Here is a 25,374-nt window from a genome sequence, read left to right as displayed (position 1 = left end):
GCCTTTCTTTTGAATATAAACTCTGAATACAGGCACACCATGTAACAGCAGTATCTCTTAAACTGGCGAGCAAGCTTTTGTAACTTGTGTAAATAAAAAAGTGAATAATATCTTTATTTTGTATTCAGGTAATTAGGATTATGACTATTTTTAATTTTATTTTCTTGTTTTGGACACTACCTTCTCTTTGTTGGTATACTAATGGTGTAAATGGTTTCCTTTCCAAAGCAAGCCCTTGTGATTCGAAATGGTGAGAAAATGAGCATAAATGCAGAGGAAGTTGTGGTTGGGGATCTGGTGGAAGTAAAAGGAGGAGACCGAATTCCTGCTGACCTCAGAATCATATCTGCGAATGGCTGCAAGGTAGATCTTTTATTTTAACAAACCTCATAGCTAGCTCTGCTGTTCGGGCAGCTTGATTTGAGGGGTACATTAGCCCATGATAAGGCTGGTGTATTCACATGACATTTTTCTTCTTTTCCCCACATATAGGTGGATAACTCCTCACTCACTGGTGAATCAGAACCCCAGACTAGGTCTCCAGATTTCACAAATGAAAACCCCCTGGAGACGAGGAACATTGCCTTCTTTTCAACCAATTGTGTTGAAGGTAGGCCATTTTTGGGCACTTTGAGCACGGCGTGGTATTTCTCTTGGGCATTAACAAAATCAAAACCATAGGCACAATCTCTTGTTTTATTGGCTCCATTTCTGACAACTTGTGTCAAGCACAGAGCAGAGGTGTCTTCCTAGCTGGCAGGAAACCTTGTGGCAGTTTCCCTTCCCTCCACCCCCACCCTGCCTCTTCTGTCAACAACACCAGTCCGGCATGGGTGTTGGAGCTGCTGTCCTGCTACTGGAGAGAAGTCCCTTTGCCAAACAGCATGTACAACCAAAGAGCTGGCCCTTAAAAAGTGTGCTTTTATCAACTCTTTTTCTTTTTTTAGTCATCCTATGTAATTGTGTAAAATCTGTGGCTTCCTTCAGGTTAGATACAATTAGGTACAGTTCTCCCTCCCCTTCTTTTTAAGGCACCGCACGTGGTATTGTTGTCTACACTGGGGATCGCACTGTGATGGGAAGAATTGCCACACTTGCTTCTGGGCTCGAAGGAGGCCAGACCCCCATTGCTGCAGAAATTGAACATTTTATCCACATCATCACGGGTGTGGCTGTGTTCCTGGGTGTGTCTTTCTTCATCCTTTCTCTCATCCTTGAGTACACCTGGCTTGAGGCTGTCATCTTCCTCATCGGTATCATCGTAGCCAATGTGCCAGAAGGTTTGCTGGCCACTGTCACGGTAAGAGGCAGGTGATGGTCACCCTGACTCAGATCAGCTTGCATGAATGTTACACTCTTCCGCTATCCTATTCTAAGGTATTGCCAATTTATGTTTTATTCTGGATGTTTGATATAGTTTTTCTTGAGAGCCACATCACGTGGTGAGTTTTGACAGTGAGAAAACCTCAGCATTTGTTTATACGTAAGATAACTCCAAAGCATACATTTGGCTTTTAAATGATCACGTGGTCCAGAACAGTGCAGTGGAGAAAGGAGAAGAACTTGGGATCAAGTAGGGGGATAGAATATGGTAGAATCCTGTTACTGTTTTTCTTAATAGATGGCTTTTCTGGAAGGAAGGGGAAGCCTCATGTATGGGTTCCCTTTATTATTTCTTCAAACTTCAGAAGAAGGTTGGAGAGATTTAATTTTAGACAAATTTCTTCCACATTAGGGTATAGCAAGAATCTGTGTAGAATTCCAACCTGGTTGAGTGAAGTAATAATCTTCCTAATATTTTTTAGGTCTGTCTGACACTTACTGCCAAACGCATGGCAAGGAAAAACTGCTTAGTGAAGAACTTAGAAGCTGTGGAGACCTTGGGGTCCACGTCCACCATCTGCTCGGATAAAACTGGAACTCTGACTCAGAACCGGATGACAGTGGCCCACATGTGGTTTGACAATCAAATCCATGAAGCTGATACGACAGAGAATCAGAGTGGTAAGGCCAGGGTTACCACACACCTTAGCCACCTGCTCACTTCGCTTGGTTTTTTTTCTTTTAAGAAATTGCATGAAATTTCTTTTTCTTCTTTTTTTAAGCTCATGGCAGCTTTTTTTTTTTTTTTTCTTTCATTTAGTGAAGAGTCAAGGGTGTGGGATATTGATTTTTTGCATGTCAGTAGAAACTTTAAATTGCCCTACAAACGTGATTGAAGAATGCCTAAAATGTGATTGGTTTCATTAATTGGGAAATGAGATGTATCACTGCAGATTTCTGTGGGACTTTAATAGGAGAACTGAGAACATAGCCTTTGAAGTTAATGCATTATTGTTCTGTTGTGTTTTCTTGCCTCCATCAGGTGTCTCTTTTGACAAGACTTCAGCTACCTGGCTTGCTCTGTCCAGAATTGCAGGTCTTTGTAACAGGGCAGTGTTTCAGGCTAACCAGGAGAACCTACCTATTCTTAAGGTATGCTCAAGAGTTAATTAATGGGTTGCCTTTTGGAGGGATGTAGACAGCACATGAGAACTGCCATTTGAGTGTTAAAAGTAGCAAATTACCTTTGTGGTCTGTGTGACTGTTCACTGTAGAACACCTGGAGTGGTCTGTGCAGTACTTTGCTGTGTGTAACTTACATTGTGTTGCCTGTAGATCCTGATGTATTATAGGACCCCCTGCTCCATATAGGTTGATTAAAAAGGGAAGATGCAGTAAAAACCTGACCAAAGTGGGATGGGAGGAAATGGAAGACAGTCTTTATTAGTGAAAAACCTAATTCATCTGCTTTTACTACTCTGAGTTTATATGTTATCACCTAACCTAGTGGATGGTGAGAGCTGAGGGCTGTAGTGACTCCATAATCGTATTTGCATATTAGGATACAGCAGATTCCAGTAAATCCTTTAAGCCATTTATTTTCCTGAAATAGCTCAGCTTATCTTATCTTATTGGTTCTTAGCTTGTTTACTAATGATGTAAAAATAAGCTCCCGGCCAAAATAAGCCCAGCCTTAGCCTGTGGAATTCTGATGCAGTTTGAAATGATTGAGATTTTACTATGCTGCCCAAGTGAAGATGCAGTCTCAGAGATCGTGAATTGTACAAAGTCCTGTAGGAGAAGAAAGCTATGTGAGGCTCTCTGGGTCCCACATTCTCTGTGAAGCTGCCTGTAGTAGTTGTGGGTATAAACTAAGTTGCCAAAGGGAATATGGCTTGGATGTAACTCAGATGGCTTCTGTGGTGAGGATAGGGTTCATTTATTCTGCAAAGGAGATTTTCTTGGCATTGAATTGATGTTGATTTGAGGATAATGTTGTTTATCTTGGGGATAAAACTTGAGATAAATGTTTCATGTTTTTCTTTACCTCAATGTGGAAATGTTCTAGGCTCTGAGCATCAGGTCCCACAAGTATCAAATCTTTCCTGATTAAAAAACCCCAGAAAGGTAGCAGAAGCTGTATTCCAAGTATTTCTGGAGTTGGGCCATGTTGATGGCATTATTACTAAAAAGCAGGGAGGGGGAAGCAGCCCTATTCTGCTTTTATTAAAAATGGCTTTTATTAAAATAACTGGCTTTTATTTAAAATGTCCCCCACTTATTTTGTGTTTCTTTCCAAACCCAGCCAACTTTCTTGCTCTGTGGAGCTGCTATACTTCTGAGCATTGATCTGTTCATCTGCATATGCAGCCTTACATGTTAAAGTTCTAAAAGGTTTACCTATATAAAAGTTGTTTACAACTGAAAATGCTTTCAGTATGTCAAAATATAAGTGTGTCATCATGTATCACAGAAAATATGTGTGTCACTGAAGCGTGGGCTTTAACTAAAATGTTACGTGGTTCGATTTTATTACTGTTGGAGTTGGTAATAGCTTTCAGTTCACATCCTTCAGGCCCAGTTAATTTTGCGCAGTTATGATTATAATGTACAATCTTCTACTTTGCCCTTGACACAGGCAGTTTGTCCCCAGTCCTGAGACCTTAAGCATTTTCGTATGAATTCTACAGTAATGAAAGGTGCTATAAATGTTTAGTTTCTCACTTGGTATTTTCAGATAAGTCACCAGAAATAGGTAGTTGGGAATAGCATTGGCTTTGAGACTTTTCAGTAGGCCAGGGGAAGATAGAAATAGACTGCAGTAGGTTGGAAGGGTGTGTTATACCTCTTCTAGGGAAGGTGACACCTTCCCACACCCTTCTTTCACTAGAAGCTGCTGTGGGGCGGGGAAGGACGTTGGGGTTTGAGTCTGAAGCACTGTGAACAGCAGTGGTCTGGGCTAGAGGGACGCCTGTCCCACTTAACACCACTGCTTCCTTCTTGCCCGTCCTCTGCTACCTCTGACAAGATTGGAATGTGTCTTGTTATTTTTCCTGTTTTTTAGTGATGCCTCAGTGAAATTTTTTGGAGATAATTTACAGATGATGTCTCTGTTCACAGCGGGCAGTTGCAGGAGATGCCTCTGAGTCAGCACTCTTAAAGTGCATAGAGCTGTGCTGTGGTTCCGTGAAGGAGATGAGAGAAAGATACGCCAAAATCGTCGAGATACCCTTCAACTCCACCAACAAGTACCAGGTCTGAAGATCGATGGGTACACGGAGGGCGAGGGCAAGCTGGGGGACAAAGAGGGGGAGGTACATGAGCAAGTTGAGGAAATATTCTCCCTTTGGAGTTTTATAAGCTTTAGCTTTAAATTTTGCCCTTGATTACTGTAGAATGTCATAATTTAGTTGAATATCATCAGGATAAATGAAGCCTCTTGCAAAACACTGTTGAGCCCTTTTGAATACTTGTGGTTTGGGGTGGGTGTGGGCATGTGGGGAGGGGGCTGGAGGTGTGTGTGCACAAGTGTTCCCCAGTCCCTGTGTTCTGAAATTTTGTATGTTCTTTTTTAATGTGAACGAGTGTCAGGAATTTATGAATACATCATAGTGCTCATTTTTTTTTTCCTGTAGCATTCAAAGTATGTTACAGGTATAACATACTTCAGAGTTCAGAAAGAGGGGATCTTGGGTCTTTTATAGCAAATACTAAATAGTAAGTGAAGCTTTGTTTTCCACCATGGACTGCCACACATCCAACCATCCAATGTTTATATCTCAACAATCCTTCACAGTTGTCCATTCATAAGAACCCCAACACGTCGGAGCCCCGACACCTGTTGGTGATGAAGGGCGCCCCAGAAAGGATCCTAGACCGTTGCAGCTCTATCCTCCTCCACGGCAAGGAGCAGCCCCTGGATGAGGAGCTGAAAGACGCCTTTCAGAACGCCTATTTGGAGCTGGGGGGCCTCGGAGAACGAGTCCTAGGTATGCAGATAACCTGGTAACAGAGTGCCTGGGCACATTTCTATCCAGTAACCTAGTCTGGTAGACAGTTAACAAGTGATCCTATGAACCTCTACGTCTTGTTGACCTTCCTCTGCATCTTTTAGGGGCAATCCTCCTATTGGTTTTTTTGCCCCCTATTATTTTGAAAACAATAAGTGCTGGAGAAATGTTCAGCGTATTGGGCTGTGAGAAACAACGTCCTGATGGTTTGCTTCTGACTTGTACTTAGACCTTTGGTCTCATGCTAGTCCTGTTTGTTTTAAAAAAAAAAATGGTGGAAGAAGATCTTTCTTCTCTAACCTTTGTTGCTATGGACATGACTAATAAGCCTAATTAAATTAAAGTTAATTAACTCTTAGCGTGTCTAAGTTAGACATACTATTTCCTGACTGCCTTGGAATGGGTGTGAATTTACATGAGCACTTATGTGCTCAGCTCAGAAACTAGACTAACAGTAAACTTTTAGTCTAAGATGCTACCTATTTTTTTCTACCCTGACAGCTACTGAGGCTGAGAAGTTCACTTTACCCATCGTCTAATGTATTTGGGAAAGTGGCATTTATAATACTTTGTAGGTTGACAGATACTACATTCATTATTTATATAATGCTTCCTATTCTTCTTAACTTGGGTAAATCTAACTCATGGTATCTTTCTTATGTGTCTATCCAACCGAAGGATTGCTATCTTCTCTTAAGTATTTTTCACTTCCCTACCTCCACCACCCCAAAGTGGAAGCAGTCTCTCTTCTTTGAGTCCACATGGCACATTAAAGATTATTGTAACATCATACAATATTGAAAAGAATGTCTTACATTATCTTGATTCTTGCATTTACTATACTAGATGATAAACCCCCTTGGCAGAATGCATCTGATCTGTACTTATCCTCAAAAGTAGCTAGCATGATGTCCCACATTGGTGCTCAGTAATATGTTTCAGTTAAATGAACAAGAGAGCAGAGGTATGGCCTTGATGTTTCCAGAGAAGGCAGCTGAGGCAGATAATTCCATGATTTGCCAAATCCAAATAACTTAATGTCATCATCAGTGGGCAAGTCTAGAACCCTAATATCCTGGTGCTCAAAATTAGTGTTATCAATTCAGTCTTCTCCACATTAAACAATTTCCAATTCCTTTGAGGCCTGGTGTGATGGATTCTGTCTTTCGAATGCTTTTTTTTCTTTCAGTGACTCTATCGTTCATAAATGTTAAACAAAACCCTCACTCTGTTATAAAAATATAGACTTTAAAAATTTTCCAAAGTAAACACTCCACAGAAAGGTAGGCGGGCTGAATAGGCTGCTGTTGTCCTTACTGCCCGGCATCACTGAAATTTTCAAAGGCTCCTGTCCTCCTCGCAGGTTTCTGCCACCTCTTTCTGCCAGATGAACAGTTTCCTGAAGGGTTCCAGTTTGACACTGACGATGTGAATTTCCCTATCGATAATCTGTGCTTTGTTGGGCTCATCTCCATGATTGACCCTCCACGGGCGGCCGTTCCTGATGCCGTGGGCAAATGTCGAAGTGCTGGAATTAAGGTAGTGCCCAGGCGCCTCCTTGGCTTCATCTCTTAGTGCCTTGGGACACCCTACTCAGTGAATGTTGCCTTTTGAGGTCCAGATGGCCAGCTGTTTTATCTCACCTGGAGTATTAATTTCTCATCTCCAAAGCTTTACTTCCACCCAGAAAAGACCAAATAGTATTAAAATATGATGGTGTAAACTCACGAGGAATTAAACATTTTTTGGAAAGCAATTGTTTAAAAAAGAAATGTAAGCAAAGTAAAAACAGCAAAAGACTTGAAGTTTTAAAATACTTGCATTATTCTAAGTTAATGTACCTTATGCAATGAATGGCATATCTTCTGTGTTTTCAGTTAACTGTTTGTTAATGAGTATTTGGTGTCCTCTGTGTATCTGTCTTTTTTTAAGTAGCTGAATATTACTCAAGTGCACTAATATCCTGTTGCTGGGTATTTGATTTGTTTCTGTTTTTTACTCTCAGGATTTTATTTTATTTATTTTTTGAGACAGAGTCTTGCTCTATTGCCCAGGCTGGAGTGTCATAGCGCGATCTCAGCTCACTGCAACCTCCACCTCCCAGGTCAAGCAATTCTCCTGCCTCAGCCTCCCAGGTAGCTGGGATTACAGGCACCCGCCACCACGCCCGGCTAATTTTTGTATTTTTAAGTAAAGATAGGGTTTTGCCATGTTGGCCAGGCTGGTCTTAAACTCCTGACCTCAGGTGATCTGCCCACCTCAGCTTCCCAAAGTGCTGGGGTTATAAGCGTGAGCCACCACACCCGGCCTACTCTCAGGATTAATACTGCCTGCCCTGAAAAGCTTTGTAGAAGTTACTTCCTCACCATTCTGACTGCTTCTTTTTAAAGTATATTCTAAGTATAATCACTGCATCAAAAAATAACAATTTTGAATTCTTGTCACATGTTGCTTTTCCTCCAAGTTGTGCCAATTTGAGAATGCTAGCCAGTAGCATGTGGTGTCTTCACAGTCCCACCAGCATCAGATTTTTATCCTTTTTTTTTGCTGGTTTTAGTAATTTTCAAGTATTTTTATGTAACTGTGTAGAAGGAAAAATAGACATTGTGTATGCTACTGATTGTGCACCAAGATAAAAAACCTGAGTATTGCCTTTGTGTTTCCTTTCTGTGGATATATATGTTTATATTTTTGGCTAATCAATGTTTATTAGTTTTATATTTGCATTCCTTTCCTTTTGATAGTCTAAGCCGAATCATCCTTAGGATTTACTCTTGCCTACTGGCTGTAAGACTTTAAGGTCATTTACTTGGCAGTCGCATTCAGCACATTGTCTTGTTTACTACAGGTCATCATGGTCACAGGAGACCATCCAATCACAGCTAAAGCTATTGCCAAAGGTGTGGGCATCATCTCAGAGGGCAATGAGACCGTAGAAGACATTGCTGCCCGCCTCAACATCCCAGTCAGCCAGGTGAACCCCAGGTAAGGCAGGAAGCTCAAACCACAGTCTGCTGTGAACGAGCAAATAGTGATGGTTTAAAATCTTCAGCGTGGTTCTATAATGGTTTGCATCTAGGCTTGCTCTGAGTAGGAAATGTACCTGCACTGCCAGAAAGCAACCTTGTCATTCCTAAGGAGGGTTTTAAGTAAGAGCAAGTCATAATAATTAGCACTTAGATGGTATTTACTGTTCTAAGAGCTTGATATGGTGACCTATTATTTGCAGAGCAGGGAAGGTAAGGATTCAAGAGGCTTTTGAAGTACCTCAGAACTGGTGAAGTCATGCAGTAAATTCAGTAGTCTAGCTTCTGATTTCATGCTGTTAACCACTGAGCTCTACTGCCTAGCACCTAGCATCTTGACACTTTCCACGTTCACACTAACAAAATAAAATAAGGAAGGGACAATTACTTAGGCCATTCAGGCAAACACAGGAAACATTTGACAATGAAGTAAAATAGATAATAGCAAATTGGTTTTGTTTTAAGGTTTAGGGCCCTTTCACCCTATGTTAGGGTTAGAGGAGGGTTTGGTCTTGTATCAGTTCTGCCACTTTCTAAGACTTGGTTATATTTCTTTTTTTCTTTGATGGAGTCTCGCTCTGTCACCCCAGTTGGAGTGCAGTGTCATGATCTTGGCTCACTGCAACCTCTACCTCCTGAGTTCAAGTGATTCTCCTGCCTCAGCCTCCCAAGTAGCTGGGATTACAGGCCCCCACCACCACGCCCGGCTAATTTTTGAATTTTTAGACCACCATTTTGGCAAGCTGGTCTCGAACTCCTGACCTCAAGTGATCGGCTCACCTCAGCCTCCCAAAGTTCTGGGATTACAGGCATGAGCCACACACCCAGCTAAAACTTGGTTATATTTCAGCATGTCTTATAAAGATAGGGAAAGGAAGAATACAGACAGGCCTGCCTTAGAGATCATCATGAGCCTCAAATGAGATAAAATATATGAAAATGCTCTGTAACCTGTAAAGTACTGAACACTTAATAGCTTTTACGTGCTGGGGAAAATTCCTTCTTTGTTTTGTTTACAAAGTGATCTGCATAAGAATATCCCCTCTTGAGGTGATGGACACGTGCTGGTGATGTGATGCATGACTTTTTTTTTTTTTTTTTTTTTTTTGTCCTAATTCTAGGGATGCCAAGGCCTGCGTAGTACATGGCAGTGATCTAAAGGACATGACCTCTGAGCAGCTGGATGACATTTTGAAGTACCACACTGAGATAGTGTTTGCCAGGACTTCCCCTCAGCAGAAGCTCATCATTGTGGAAGGCTGCCAGAGACAGGTCAGCCAGCACAAAGATCAGGCTGCTTTGGGCACTGTTGGCTTTAGGGATTGGAGTTCCAGTGGAAACAGAGCAACGGTGATGGATGCATACCTCGCTGTATTAGACTCAGTATAAATAGGCCAGTAGGAAGCTCCTAGGCATAGAGAGGGTGACTTGTTAATGGTTTAGCAGTGACAGAAGCACTTTAAAGTCCAGGTGTCCACTGTGTCCCAGAGCCTGACCCCTCCGTGGAGTCATCTGATACAGGGTCCTAATATTTGCAATAGAGATGTGAGTGGTCAGACTACAGGGCGTGCATACAGGAGTGGGATTTTCTGGAGTGCCACCCACCAGAGTCATTACTTTGAGTAGCTCTTGTTAATGCTGGGGGCTGTTTGTTGTCACTTCTCAGTTCTGTTATTTGGTGTAGGGCCTGTCAATTCCCTGTGACGGTTCTCAGGCTTCATAAATAGTCTCAATAGGAAAGGAGCAGTGTCTGTAATGAGTGCTCAGTGGGGGCATGCATCGCACTATTTCCATCGCTAGAAAAAGTGATTGGTATTAACCCATTTTCTCTTTTCTGGGGTAGGGTGCTATCGTGGCTGTGACTGGTGACGGTGTGAATGACTCTCCAGCTTTGAAGAAAGCAGACATTGGGGTTGCTATGGGGATTGCTGGCTCAGATGTGTCCAAGCAAGCTGCTGACATGATTCTTTTGGATGACAACTTTGCCTCAATTGTGACTGGAGTAGAGGAAGGTGAGAGCGACTTAAGGTGTACACCAAGATCTTATTCAGATACTGCCCATTAGCATCTATTTCTGTATACTTCTTGGATATTTTCAGTTTCCAGTGTGCTTGTCTCATAAGCTAACAGTAAAAAATCTTGCTTTTCATAGGTCGTCTAATCTTTGATAACTTGAAGAAATCCATTGCTTATACCTTAACCAGTAACATTCCCGAGATCACCCCGTTCCTGATATTTATTATTGCAAACATTCCACTACCACTGGGGACTGTCACCATCCTCTGCATTGACTTGGGCACTGACATGGTGAGTGTCACAACCGCCACAGATCGACAGTAGTGAGATGTGAGCTGTGTCTTCATTCACTGGCACTGTGCTCCCGAAATCCATGAGGCTGGCGTTGGGAAAACAAATTCTCAGGACCAATATCCAGTGTGTGTCCCAATCCCAGCATCACAGAATCAGTATTACCATTCTTCAAGGCAGCAGTTAACATTTGTTTATCAGATGGGAATCTTTATTTTTGTATACTTCACCTAAAAGATTTTTAAATGGGAGGGCAAGAATTTTATAGCAAAAGGTTCACAATATTAGCTTCCTTATTTTCAGTAACTAAATTCCTTCTCCCCACCCCTTCCCAGGTTCCTGCCATCTCCCTGGCTTATGAGCAGGCTGAGAGTGACATCATGAAGAGACAGCCCAGAAATCCCAAAACAGACAAACTTGTGAATGAGCGGCTGATCAGCATGGCCTATGGGCAGATTGGTAAGCTGCAGCCTGGAGTGGGAAGCTGGCACATCTAAGGCATCTGAGGTGATGGTGTCCACCTCAGGTTGAGGTTGATTTCAGAGACTGCAAATCCAGGGCGACTTTCAGGTCTAGGATGAGCCCTAACAGGGTGAGCCTGTGGAGTTTCTCTGAACTCTCTTCCATGTGAGAATATGTCTGTTGCTGTTTGCCCAGTTACCTTTTGTGGAAACTGGTTTTCTATACTGAGCACCTTGGAACTGGGCTCAACTCTGCCTGAGAAATGAGGATGTCCTTCCTCACTGAGCCTTGCAGAACACGAGGCATGGTTCTGAGGAATTGTGTGTACTTATGCACAGGCTGCTTTCCCTGGAGATACACACTTATCTGTCACTCACTTGGATGGAGTTAGGCATTGGAGAAAGTATATGTGTTTGAGAGTTTGGCTGGTAGGTCACCACCAAAGGTTGATCCTCCATCCACCTCACACTGGACTTCTGCCCCCGCAGTGCAGCATGACTAGCTAACAGGTGGTCTAGGTGGTGGGCAATCAGCATGCCATTTGTTTTTAAATCCTCTGCCTAGGCTTCCTTCAAGAGAACCTGGCGAGGCCGCCATGGATGTCTTGTTCTCCTGGATTAATGGGTCACATAACTGTGAACACTTGGATAAAGCAGAACAGATTAGAACATTGTGGAAATTATGGCAAAGATTCATTAGACAGTTGTTGGCAACAAAGTAATTGGCTGGTGGCCCATCCTGACGTTCTCCAAGGAGGCCTACTTTTGAGAGGAACGAAGACAAGGTCTCTGGTGGTTTAGGATGAAACCCTGCCCTGAGGAACTTGGAGCAGCGTGGTTAAATTGGATGCCAGGGGAGGAGGGTCCTGAAGGTGTGGAGGAGAATCAGAAAGTGCCACAGTGGCTAGAAAAATGGCAGCATGTAGGAATTTTGAAAGATGGAAAAGAAGTTATCATTTGTCAGAGATTAAAAAGTAGGGAAGTGGATTTCCCCTAAAGGTCATGCCCTTAGAAGCAGCTGGTCAAGTAACAGGTGGGTATTTTGAGAGCAAGGCACTTGTGTCTTTGTGTAGGCTCCAAAAAGTGACTCAAAAAGCAGAGGGCCCTGAGATTGAAGTGTATGCCTGGGGTCCTCCATCCCATCCCTCATAGCCTGTGAGTGACCAGGCAATTCTTTCCTGTGCTTTTATCAACCAGGGGGAAACACTCCTCCATATGTGCTCTCCCAGGCCTGCTGCAGTAATCAGCTGAAGGCTATACAGGTATCCTTGTGTGTGACATTCTAGTAATGGGGTTGTTTTTCCAACTTAGGTATGATCCAGGCCCTGGGCGGCTTCTTTACTTACTTTGTGATTCTGGCTGAGAACGGCTTCCTCCCACTTCACCTGTTGGGCCTCCGAGTGGACTGGGATGACCGCTGGATCAACGATGTGGAAGACAGCTATGGGCAGCAGTGGGTGAGTGGGTGCCTCTGACCTGACCAGTGTCAGAGCTCCTCAAGCCCCAGAAGACTGAGGCCACACTGCCACCAGCCATGCAGGTGAAGAGCCAGAGCTCATCTTCTGTCTTCTGCATTTCAGACCTATGAGCAGAGGAAAATCGTGGAGTTCACCTGCCACACAGCCTTCTTCGTCAGTATTGTGGTGGTGCAGTGGGCCGACTTGGTCATCTGTAAGACCAGGAGGAATTCGGTCTTCCAGCAGGGAATGAAGTAAGTAATGAAGGACATGTCAAGGCCTTGGCTCAAAGAAGGGGACTGGTGATTTGTAAACCCTTTGCCAAAAACTAAACATGTGACACATATAGCCAGGTTTCTGGAATCTCTAGTTTATAGAGCAAATTTAGGAAGCAAGAAATGTAATTTTCTAGTTTTTTCATCTGACCTTCAAGTTTTCGAGTACAGCTAATACATAAAGATGTTGATCTGCCATTTTAATGCATAGCATTAGAAGATAAACCTTTATTTGCATCTTTTAAGCTTTTTCTCCCCCACTTTGATTTTAGGAACAAGATCTTGATATTTGGCCTCTTTGAAGAGACGGCCCTGGCTGCTTTCCTTTCCTACTGCCCTGGAATGGGTGTTGCTCTTAGGATGTATCCCCTCAAGTAAGTTGATCCTCTTGTAGCTCCAAAAAGTATGAAATAGTATGTGTGGCTTTTCCCCCATTACTTGTGGTAATAGCTGTTATTTTCAGAATTTTGAGTGGTATGTACAAAAATTCCTATGGGTCGGAAAACTGGGAAAGCTTGACATGTCAGTAAATCAGACTAACAAATCCTGAGGCTTCCATGATAGCAGCTAGTGCTTAGGATTTGGCCCAAGATAAGATAAAGCCACACAGGCTCTAGCTCCATGGAATTGCTCGACAGCGAACTGCATTGAGCACTCAGGTCTGCCACAGCTGTAGTCCAGTTGTCTTTAGAGGCCAACTGGGGGTATGCTGGAGCTTAGGTGCCCAGGGCTCAAATATTGATTTGCTTGCTTAGTCACTGTCCCATTACAAGTCATCCACCTTTCTGGGACTCTGAATCCTCTGTTCTCAAAGAAAGAAAGTTGGAGGAACACATCTGAGGTCCCTTTTACCTTATAATCAGTCATGGGTAGAGTTGATCAAAGGAAGCATACTGCCAGTCTTTGGCCTTAAACACAGTGAATGACTCTGCATTTCAGATAAACTTGAATTTTCAGATAGAGGGTTTATCACAAACTCCATTAGCTTTTTGCAACATTGAGTATGTTTGGTGATACCTGGTAACTGATACCTGGTTGAGGTTAAGCAACTGCAACTTGATTAAAACGTGCAAAGCCACGGATTGTGGGACCCATTTACAAGTTCCTTCGAAGCTTTTGATTTAAAGCATTAGTCTCCTTTGAGTTCCTGCTGTCCTCATCCTTCCTCAGACCCGTCTGGACCATCTCTCAATCCCCTGTTGCCAGCACTTCCTTCAGCTCATCTTATCCCTAAAGTAACCAAAACCCATCAGCCTCATTCACTTCCTGTGGGGTATGTGCAGACATCATCTGTGGTGCAAGATGAGACTGGCATCCAGTCAGTCTCATTGTCCCAACCTGTCTTTATAGCTTTATCTTGTACCCCTTAGCCGTCCAATCTCATATTAGGTGAATTTGGCTTTCTTCCTCTGCCTTTGTGTTTGGTGAGATCCTTCCTCCCCACATCCCTCCTTCTGTTCCCTCTTACCCTGCCAATCCTGATAGTCCCTTCAGGGCCGGTTTCCTTGGAGCTGGTCCCTCCAGGGCCTGTGCACTTGCACCTCTTCTCTGGCATTACTTGTTGCTTGTCATTTCACCTCCCTGCTAGGTTTTAATCTAGAAGGCATGGGCCACAGTGTCTTTCTTCTCTGTGCATCCCCAGCTCCCTACACAAAGCTGGTGTACAGCAGGGGCCAGCCGTCTCCAAATTGAATTCTGTCAGCTTGGGCCATTATGTATCAAGATGGGGCTGGGGGAGAGGTCACAGAGCTTTCCAAAAAAGGCTGATGGAAAATTACACTGAAAAGGGGGCATTTCCATCTTCTGGGTCCTTCCATGGTTTTTCTGCCACCACCAAAGAGATTGTTTTGACAGGTTCTGCCCAATTTTGGAAGGTGGTTCAGTTATTAGGTGACTGAGTCAGATGAGATCATCTCTCTTAGCTGCCTTGTCAGACACACAGGAAGAAGAGGAGACCACTGGAGTCCTGCCCAGGGACAGCCTTTCTCACACCATAGCAGGGAGCTGGTGATCACAGAGGCTGCCTGGAGCCTGTCAGCAGGCTAGAGACTGTGTGGCTCATCCTCCAGGCCCCTTGGAAGTCTTTGGGCTCAGCTTTTTTCAGTCCCCAGGACCAGGACTCAGAACGCAGAGCTGCATATCCCAAATGCTGTTGTCAGAGATCAAATTTGGGGAATGCATAAACTGGTTTTGACCCACACTGGCAGGTCTTTATCTTCAAATGCTGGGATATTAGGCAGATGGTCTTAAAAGCTTCTTAAACACTTTAGAAATGAAAGAAAGAAAATGTTCAGTTGCTCTGGGATGGTTAACAGAAAATGTACTCTGCTCATCCTATGAACCAAGTCTTATGAAATCCAAACTGAAGATGAGTAGGGATTCCATTACAAAGTCTGCAGACTGATTTCCTCTGCGTCTCTAGGCCCTGGGCACATGGAGCAGCAATCTGTTTTAAGACATTTTTATTTGTTCCGTTAATGACTCAGTAGTTAACTGTGACTGTACTTGGCTTCTCCTTTCAGGCTGATTATTTCGTTGTCACTGGTGACGTGCAATTTCTCTTTCTTTATTTGAACTGTGTTCATGTGCATATGAATTGGTACCTTATTCTATTTCCAGACCTACCTGGTGGTTCTGTGCCTTCCCCTACTCTCTTCTCATCTTCGTATATGACGAAGTCAGAAAACTCATCATCAGGCGACGCCCTGGCGGTAATTATGGGCATTCTGACTTTGGTTGGAGGAGGAGCGGGAGGGGCTATAGTTCTATTGGTTTTTTGTTTCCCTCAAGGTGTCTGGGCTCCCTCAGTGGTCAGTCTGATTAGCTAAGGTGATTGGACCAGCAAACTGACCATAGTCACATCTTCAGAATGTAGATCTCAGTTACAGTTTGAGGACTGGTTGTCATGTTTTAGACTTTAAAATACAAACCAAGTATGATTTAGTGAAAACTTGTCAGAAATCTAAACCATCTTTCCAGGTAACTTGGTATTCCTAAAAACATTTAAATAAGTACAGTTGAGGTCCCATGTTTGGATTTTAATACACCCGACCCCCATCATCCTCCGGTTGGTTTTCATCCCTGTTTCCCTCTGTAATGCTGGAGCGAGGAAGAGTCACTGTAGTGTGTCTTGTCTGTCTCTTTGCCACCCACAGGCTGGGTGGAGAAGGAAACCTACTACTAGCCCCCCGTCCTGCACGCCGTGGAGCATCAGGCCACACACTCTGCATCCGTCACCCACCCCCTCTTTGTGTACTTCAGTCTTGGAGTTTGGAACTCTACCCTGGTAGGAAAGCACCGCAGCATGTGGGGAAGCGAGACGTCCTGGAATGAAGCATGTAGCTCTATGGGGGGAGGGGGGAGGGCTGCCTGAAAACCATCCATCTGTGGAAATGACATCGGGGAAGGTTTTTATGTGCCTTTTTGTTTTTGTAAAAAAGGAACACCCGGAAAGACTGAAAGAATACATTTTATATCTGGATTTTTACAAATAAAGATGGCTATTATAATGGAATTTGTCTGTGCCCTCGTCGCTTCTTTGGTACAGATGTCTATGTGATCTGGAGCTGTGGTTTTCAACATGAGTCCCTGACCAGCAGTTTATCAGCATCACCTGGTGGCTTGCTAGGAAGGTGGGCCCAGACCCACTGAGTCAGAAATGCATCAGCAATGTGGCTTAATAAGCCCTCAGGTGATTTTGATTTACATTCAAGTTTGGAAACCACTGGCTAAGAGGAAGCATTCTGCCCGTGCTCTTTTATTTGGAGTAGGTAAGTTTACCTGACCCATTTTTTCTGGCTGCTGCCTGGGGTGATAGGGCTGTAACTCCACCTGCTGCCTTAGCATCTGGCTTTTTGATGGAAAAGCACCTCACCTAAAGGATTTCCAGACCCTCAGAGTATAATAAACTGCAGATGAGGCCCTTCTCTTCCAGTCTAAAAGAGACCTGAAGCCTTCCTGCTTTCCCTCCAGAGATCACCACCACATCTCGAGTGTCTCTAGCCCAGGGCTTATCTGAGAAGCAGAAATCTATCCCACACAGTCTGCCTGGGCATGTGTGCTGAGAAGTGGTTCCCTTCCTTCCATATAATGTGTTCCTAATTTAGCATCAATGACACAATTTCAGCAAGTGGTTATGTGCCAGCAAGCACTTAAGAAAAAAGGTGCAAGAGATGTGTTTACTTCAGGGTCAAGTCTGAGAACACCTCCTGCTTTCAGAGCTGCTGTAAAAGGCTCCCCTCAGTCTCAGCCATGAGGTGGTGCAGAGTGATGTTAACTGCCAGTGCTTCTCCCAGGCTGTCATTGCCAAGTGTCGCCTCCAAGCAAACACAACAAGCAAACTCCTTACCTCTGGCACCAAACAGTGATCGTGATCTGCCAGATGATCATAGTGTCTTTTTTCTCTGAAAAGCTTAACTCAGTCTTCATGCTTGGTTGCTGTGCACTTCCAAGCTGGGCCGATGCGGGAGGAGGCAGGAGTGATTCCTGCACACTGGGGCTGTGGTTGCTGCACCCGCCCACTCCAGCCGCAGAACTGGGAGGGGCAGGTGGTCTTGGACTCTCCTTTCTTGGGGCACTTTCCCCTGGGATGATCTCTACATCTGTCTGCAAGTCATCTTTAAAATGAGCCATTTGCTCAGACCAAGATAAGGAAACTAGAACTAAAAGATCATGGGATTGGAAGGTTGTGAGTCAGGTAGCAACTGGATCCTCCTGGAAGGCACTTTACTGGCCCAGCTGTGACGGCAGGGCCAGTCACACAAGACGTCTCTTGTGAGGTCAGGCTGGCACTGGTATCCATAGCGCGACTCCCTGTATGTCTACTTTCGGCATCCCTGGAGAAGACCAGCGCACGTACGCTGCTGTGATGAAGATCATGGGCATTTCCTGATGCAAAAGATTTGAAACACTCTGAGACTTTAGCTTTTGACAAGAGGACCCCAGAGACGCTAAGCCAGTGTTTCTCTGACAGCTCTAAGAAGCCCTGGTCTTCTGGGAAACCCTGGAGGGAGCCAGGCAAAAGGAAGGCTCTGAACTTCACACCTGATTTTCCACCAGAACATTTCTGCCCTTTTCTGTGTGACAATCCTTTGAATAGAAAGTTCTACAGCCAAACATTTGATTTAGGAAGAGCAGGTAAGTGAGCTGCTCTTCAGGGGTAAAGCTGGCACCAAAGCCAGGCCTACTGTGGGTTAGAGCTTTCCCAGCTTTCTAAAAGCAGGAGTGCTTGGGCTCTCATTTCTACCTCTATGCTCAAACTCTCCTGCTGGCCCTGTCACTAGGAGCTAAAATCACTCCAGAGCCATCACAAGCAGCTTCTCATAATGGCCCTCAGCACTGTCAATTCCCTACAGATCTCTGTCTCTGACCCCCCTTTTCAATGCCTTCCTAACAGTTTTGACCACATACCTTTTTCAATATATGGGTCCTCACTGATATGTTCAACTTCTTAAGGTCCTTCTCAGCATTTAAATTGGAGACTTATCCCTCTCACATCCTGATCCCTACCCCTTTCTCTAGCTGTCACCCTCCCTCATGGACAAACTTGTAGAAGAGTCACTGCCACTCCTAATTGTTCACCTCCCAGTCATCCCTCTGCCTCTTCCAGCTCCCATGAACACCAGTCCATTGAAATTGTCTGGTTGAGGCCATACTGACCTCCTGATGCATCTTAGTCCTTCCTTGACCTCTGCTGCATCTCTTCCGTCCATCACACCCTTCCTGAAACCAGATCTCCCGTCTTTCTGTCATTGTCTCTTTGCACGCCTTAGCTCTCAGGCCCCTCTTCACCTGCTCGACCCCTCGTTTCCTCAGGGAGGGCCTCCACACCTTCTCTCCCTGCTTCATACTCTTCCTGGCATGATTTCCAGCTCTGATCTGTTCCTCCCCTGAGCCCCAGATGTACAAATCCAGTGTGTCCTGGACATCTGCATTTGTTCAGAAAGCGTGGCACACTTGAATCTTAGTACCAGTGGCAAGCCTAAGTTTGAGGTTCCACAAATAAATATGCTTTAGGCAGTGATGACATTTGGCACTCTGCTGCCCAAGCCAGAAACCAGAAAGGTGGGTGAGCCCTCTCTTTTCCCGCTCTGCCCCCCACCCAATTACTGTGGATTCCAATGTTGTGGTAGAGAACATGGACTTTGCGTCTTTTAACAGACACAGACAGTGACCCATCACTGGATGACGAAGGGCACATAATTTAGCCTCTTTGTGCTTCCTTTACTCTAGAATATTTCAGAGCTGTTAAAAGGATTAAGTGAAATTATGCATAAAAGGGAGTCTCATAGTGGCTGCTGTTCAATAATTCGTTCTCTCTACTGCCGGTGTCCTTTACATCTGGGTGCCTGAAGCGGCTTTTTGGTGGTATCCCTAATTTTTGCCTTTGTCTAATCCAGTAGTTCTCAAAGTGTTTCTGGACCAGCAGCATCAGTATCACCGGGGAGCTTGTTAGAAATGCAAATTCTGATGCAGACCTATTGAATCAGAAACTGGAGGTGAAACCCAGCAATCTGTTAAAAGTAGCTTTCCAGGTGATTCTGATGCACAGCAAAATCTAAGAACTAATGCTCTAATCCACCCTCCAAGCCCATATGGCTGCCCCTCTCCACCATCCATCTTCACACTGGACCCCAACACATAAACCCATCTCTGCTCAGCCATTCAAACTCCTGTGCAGTCCCCTAATGTGCCATACACCCTTTCTTCTGCCATCCTCTAAGTCCCTTTGGCATTCTCCCAACTCACCCACCTTCCCCCCGACCTTCATTCACTTGGCAAATCCACTCACCCTGTGAATACCCATTAGGTCTGGATCCTTACTTTTGCACACCTTAGTGTAGCACTTCCACTCCTGTTGATTTGCTCGTTCCCACATAGATTATGAGTTCCTAGATGACATGGACCAGGCTATACCCTCCCCAGCATCTAATGCTATGGATGTTTATTGAATGAATGGATGCATGCACATTTTTCTGTTGCCCAAACAGCCATCATTTTAACATTTCACTGTCACTTTGAGTCCGCTTCTTGGCTTAGGGCTGACACCTTACCCAAGGGAAATCCATGCCCTGGCTTGCCACCTGTCTGTGAGTTAAAGCCTCTCCTCTCTCAAGACTCTGAAGCTAGAGAGTGTAAGAATGAGTCATGGCATGGAATTAGGGTGTTAGAAAGTTGAGTGGGGACCCATGGCAAGGAAAGGTACTAGGTAAAGAAGAGATCCACAAAGACAGAGACACCAAGAGGAACATCAGCCCTGGACCTGCCTGGTTCCAGAGCTTTTTAGTCCCTGTCCTGGGCCTCTAATGCTCTCACAAGAAACCCCTCCCTTCCCCCAACTAGATTGGAATCTCCCATCAGATAGTTGATGAGTACTCGCTATTTCTTCAAAGAACTCACAATTCTAATTAATTATCTATATTACTCAGTTATGTAACTATTAATTTAATATCCCTTTTTTTCCTGCTAAGCTTTATGAGGTCATAAAGCCAATCTGTTCTTTCCATTTTATCCCTGGTGCTCAGCTCAGTGCCTCACAAAGAAAATTGAGCACTTAGCACAAGGGGTCAACACTCCCTGCTGAAAGAGGAGGGCATAGAGGCAAAGGGACTTGTCCATGGTGTCCTGTGTTTAAGAAGAGGAGGCAAGGCTGGAACAAGACTGGAATGGGTGGGTCTCACATTTCCCACCAGCTACGCTGTGTGCCGCCCTCCTAGATGCAAACCTGAGTGCACAGATATTCGGGTGCTCACAGTGGGAGGCATCTCCCGGCTGGGCTCAGGCTTGCTGGTGGGACTGCACAGGATTTGTGCCCACCAACTTTCAAGCACTGGGTTTCCTTTTCAGCCCCACCACCTCACCCATGTGCCTGGAGACAGTGTAAGTCTCAGCAGTGGGTTGGGAAGCCTGGATCCTGGGCATATTAGGTGGACAATGTGGGCAAGTCATGTGGTCTCTCCAAGCCTCTGTCTGTAAAATGGAGGTGACCCCCGTTCCTACCTCATGAGGCTATTGTGAAGACTAAGTGAAGGAAAATGTGGAAAGGGCTTAGTACAGTGACTGGCCCTTCGTCATAGTTCAATAAAAGGTCACTCACCTCCTACACCCGCCCACACACACATCTCCACCCCAAACTGTGCTCCAGGTGTCTCCTGAAAATAAACACAGGGGAACACGTTGCTGTTCCCATCTAATGGAAGTAGCTACTTACTGTATAGTGGTTGTTACATGCCAGGCAATGTCCTAAACTATGACCATTTCACAAGTGAAACAACTGAGCCTCAGAGAAGTGAAGTAACTTGTCTGAAGTCACACAGCCACAAAGTGGCAGAGTTGGGCGAATCTGCCTTGAACCCAGACGGGCTCGAATCCTGGGCTCCCAACATGCTAGGGAAGTGTTGGCTGTGGTGGTAGAAAGCACTAGCAGGGACCAAGAACAGGAGAAGGGCAGTGTTTTTATGAAAAACAAAGAACAGGGAAGGTTGGAGTTGGTGTTAAAACATAAGATCATGGAAAGTTTCTTGGAAATTAAGCACATGCTGTTGAACAGTTACTCAAATGGATTTGCCCCCAGGAGCTGCTGGGTGATCAAGCTGCAACTTGCGTAACTGGGGAGCAAGAAGGTGGGAGGCTCTAATCCCAGGCAAGCTCGGCACTGCCTCTCCTGTTAGGTGAATGGGCAGATCTGCTTCCCAGGCTGCGGCTGTCTGCGTACAGGGATGTGTCCCTTGCCTCCTGTGGGCTGTAGAGAGGCCTCCTCTGTGTTCATGATTGTCCTTCAGCTGACAGAAGTTTTAATACTGTCCCTCCCAGCCCTGTCTTCTATAAGAAGCAGGGATCTCATCCCTTCTCATCTCTTCCCTTCCCCATTTAGGACTCTGACGCAGTACAGTTAATCTGTGCGTAGGAAAGAAGAGCTGTTTAAAGAGGTTATTCGGTAAATGCAGAGAATGTCTTTGTAGTATAAATTATTGCTCTATATAAAACTGCTTATAAGTTTTTGTTGTTGGTGTTTTTTTGTTTGTTTGTTTTAGAGATGTGGTCTCACTAACTATGTTGCCCAGGCTGCTCTCAAACTCTTGGGCTCAAGAGATCCTCCTGACTTGGCTTCCCAAAGTGCTGGGATTATAGCTATGAGCCACAGTGCCCACCTGGTTGCAAGTTTTTAAAGTTTTGCTAAAATGACAGGCATATGAAGACATTATTGCCAACTATATATTGTCCCAGAAACAAACATTCATCCTTTACTATAAAAGTCTTCTGCGTATGGGTTCTCTCCCAAAGAAAAGACAGCAAAATGCTCACAGCCAGCTCTTCACCCCATATGCATGTGCCAGGAGAGAAGCCCAGAGTCCTTGCTGGTCACCCAATCCAGCTCCCTTATCACTGGTGCCAACAAGGCAATGTTTTCTAAGGGAAGGGAAACCAACATTTATTGAACATGTACTACTGCCTACAGCACTATTTTGGGGGCTTTTTATTTCATTTCATCCTATGAAGTAGCTAGAGGTAAATATAATCCCCACTTTGCAGAGGGGAAATTGAGAGGTTAGTAGCCTGTAAGAAGTGGTTAAGAATGTGTTTGAACACATATCTATAAGCCTTAATCTTTCCATTAGATCAAGCTGCTTCCTATTAGGGACATAAAAGAACCCTGTGTTGCCACTGGTGGTTTTTACCTCAACATACCCTAAAGCCAGAGACTCCCATATACTAATGTGGACTCATCAGATTCTTGTGGGTCCATATACTTGAGCAGCTAGCTAGGTATACTTATTCCAAAGAAGTAACTAGTAGGTAGGCATGGCAGAAACTTATTAGCTGTTCAACAAACCATACCCCTTCTTCTTTCTAAGCACCCACCTTGAACACATTTCTCACCCCACCTTGTGGAGGTATAGCCATGTGACTGTTCTAGGCAACGGAACAGGAGTTCACCTGATGTATGTATCACTTGCAGGCCTGGCCCATAAGCCCTTCCACAAAAAAGCATTCTCTTTCTATACCTACCAGATGCATGGTGGAAGAAACAGGAAGGCCCTCAAGCAGTGGTTCTCATTGTTAGCTGTTTATTGAAATCACATGAGAGCTTTAACTATTTCCCCCCTTCCCCATTGTCAGGCCGCATCCTAGACCAATTAAAACAGACACTCTGGAAGTGGAACCAGGCATCAGGATTTAACAAAGTTTCCCGGGTGATTCCAATGTGCTGCCAAGGTAGAAAATCATTGCCTCAGGCCGGGCACTTTGGGAGGCCGAGGCAGGTGGATCGCCTGAGGTCAGGAGCTCAAGACCAGCCTGGCCAACAAAGTGAAACCCCATCTCTACTAAAAATACAAAAAATTAGCTGGGCGTGGTGGCGGTCACCTGTAATCCTACCTATTCAGGAGGCTGAGGCAGGAGAATTGCTTGAACCCGGGAGGCAGAGGCTGCAGTAGTGCAGTGAGCCAAGATCGCATCATTGCATTCCAGCCTGGGCAAAAAGAGCAAGACTCCGTCTCAAAAAACAAAAAGAAAAAAGAAAAAAAAATCAAATCATTGCCTCAGAGCAATGATTCTCAAAATGTGTCCCCCAACCAGCAAGACCAGCAATGCCTGGGAGCTATTTATAAAATGCACATCCACAAGCCCCATCCCAGACCTACTGAGTCAGAAACTCTGGGGAATTGCATTTTAAGCTCTCCAGATGACTCTGATGCATACTAAAGTTTGAGAACTTCTAGAGGAAGTAAGCCACAAGACAGAAGGAGCCTGGTCCTGAGTCGCTGCTTGGAGGAGGGCCATGTGGCAGAACCACTCAATCAGGAACACCCATATCAGACTATTGTGTGAGAAACCCACTTTCATTGTGTTAAGCCACTGACTCAGTGGGTATGCATTTATGTGACTTATGAGAGAACACAGAAGATTGGAAGGTGGGGTCTAACCAGTGGTGTGCAGGAGCTGGCTCACACCAGCTCATTTGTTCAATTTTCAGGAATTTTGCAAACAAGGTGACTTCTCATTGGTAACATTAAATTGCCCAAGGTTGGAATAGTTACACCATGGAAACTGTCAAATGCTACAAACCAGGACTTGTTTTCCCAGAGGGCTGGTTGTTAAACATTAACCAGCACACCACTGGGACTAAGCATCAGAGAGTAGAAAGGCGGGATGATGGTACAGTGGCCCTGGGCTGTAATGAACCATCAAAGGAAAGCCATCATGGGAGGCTCTCTAGGCCCAGCCCACACGCAGGCTTCTCTTGACAACACTGTGTCTTTGCCATGTCCTTGTATTTAGATTCTGGAAGCTGAGAGAGAAAGACTGTGGAAGCAGAGTGGGTGAATGGTCAGAACTATCATTCAGGTTAAGAACTGGTGGGGTTTCTCAACTGCGGCACTGTTAAGCTTTTGATCAGATTAATCTGTTTGGGGGACACTATCCTGTGCATTGTGCATTTTAGCAGGTTTAGCAGCCTCCCTGGGCTCTACCCACTAGATGTCATTAGCCACCCTTCTCCCTCCAGTTGTGACAAGGAAAAGTGTCTTCAGATACTATCAAATGTCCGTCCGCTGGAGGCAAAATCACCCCCAGTTGAGAACCACTAATTAAGAACTACCTAGAAGGCAAGAGACACCCCCATAGGGGTGGGCTGGGCCTCAGCCTACCATCTCAACCCCATGACAATTTAGGGAAGATGCTTTTGGATTCAACTGTAATCACTTTCTATCACATTCTATTAATCTCTTTTCCAATGTCCCCTATCTATCTGATCACTCCACTCCCTTCTCAACCACACAGCTCCCAGAGCCTGTACCACCACATTAGTTCTTGGTTTGGGAGTGTCTGATGGTGACTGAAAAATATTTCAAGTGTGTTAACTTCTCTCCTAGACACCACTGGCCTCCATCCCTCTTCAAGATAGTATGGTGCAGGGATTGAGAACACTGGTTCTAATGGCAGCTGGTCTGCCTGGATCCTTGCTCTGCCACTCTTTAGCTCTGACTTTAGGCAAGTCACTTAACCTCTCTGAGCCTCCTCCATTTCCTTGTTAATCAAACGGGTGAAAATACTATTTTCTACTTCATAAAGTTGTGAGAATAAAGTGAGATAATACTCAACAAACATTGGCTACTGTTTTTCACTAAACGGATTTTAGAGTGCACCCAGAATGGTAGACCCTGTGCCACATGCTGGGGGCATGGAATTGAGCAAAACAAACACATAGGCCCACTCCCTGTTACAGTCTGGTGGGGAAGACAGTGCAATGAGCAGGTCTTAAGATGATGTGTGCTAAGTGCCAGAAGAGGAAAATCCCCTGGTACCACAGAAAACCACAGGTGGAGCCTAACCAAGCCTCAGGGGTTGGGAGGAGGCTCCTGGGGAAAATAAAGATGGGCTCCGGGCAGGCCCTGCTGGTTGCCTGCCAAATGTACATGCCCTCCCCTTGGTCTTTACCCATCCCATGCTCCACTGGGGTATCCCAATTTTTCTGGACCTTTTTTCTTTACACTTTTTTCCATTTATTTACTTAT

The 25,374-nt window shown here is 44.7% G+C and overlaps 1 protein-coding gene across 1 annotated transcript in view; it reads left to right on the top strand.

The window, feature by feature from the left end:
* Window positions 1-16,373, top strand: part of ATP1A1 (ATPase Na+/K+ transporting subunit alpha 1) — a 31,553-nt gene extending 15,180 nt beyond the window's left edge. The window contains exons 6-23 of the mRNA XM_054458153.2: window positions 229-363; window positions 493-610; window positions 1,032-1,300; window positions 1,806-2,004; window positions 2,366-2,475; window positions 4,444-4,578; window positions 5,120-5,312; window positions 6,697-6,872; window positions 8,182-8,318; window positions 9,481-9,631; window positions 10,203-10,371; window positions 10,512-10,666; window positions 11,002-11,125; window positions 12,439-12,584; window positions 12,708-12,838; window positions 13,132-13,233; window positions 15,479-15,570; window positions 16,015-16,373. Of these exons, the coding sequence (XP_054314128.1) occupies window positions 229-363; window positions 493-610; window positions 1,032-1,300; window positions 1,806-2,004; window positions 2,366-2,475; window positions 4,444-4,578; window positions 5,120-5,312; window positions 6,697-6,872; window positions 8,182-8,318; window positions 9,481-9,631; window positions 10,203-10,371; window positions 10,512-10,666; window positions 11,002-11,125; window positions 12,439-12,584; window positions 12,708-12,838; window positions 13,132-13,233; window positions 15,479-15,570; window positions 16,015-16,043 (2,571 nt within the window). The 3' untranslated portion in view covers window positions 16,044-16,373. The remainder of the gene's footprint in view (window positions 1-228; window positions 364-492; window positions 611-1,031; window positions 1,301-1,805; window positions 2,005-2,365; window positions 2,476-4,443; window positions 4,579-5,119; window positions 5,313-6,696; window positions 6,873-8,181; window positions 8,319-9,480; window positions 9,632-10,202; window positions 10,372-10,511; window positions 10,667-11,001; window positions 11,126-12,438; window positions 12,585-12,707; window positions 12,839-13,131; window positions 13,234-15,478; window positions 15,571-16,014) is intronic.
* The last annotated feature ends 9,001 nt before the right edge of the window (window positions 16,374-25,374 follow it).

This window comes from Pongo pygmaeus, chromosome 1 (assembly GCF_028885625.2).
Source record: "Pongo pygmaeus isolate AG05252 chromosome 1, NHGRI_mPonPyg2-v2.0_pri, whole genome shotgun sequence".
NCBI lineage: Eukaryota > Metazoa > Chordata > Mammalia > Primates > Hominidae > Pongo > Pongo pygmaeus.
The sequence above is the reverse complement of the archived record's forward strand: the minus strand, read 5'-3'. Positions and strand labels throughout refer to the sequence as shown.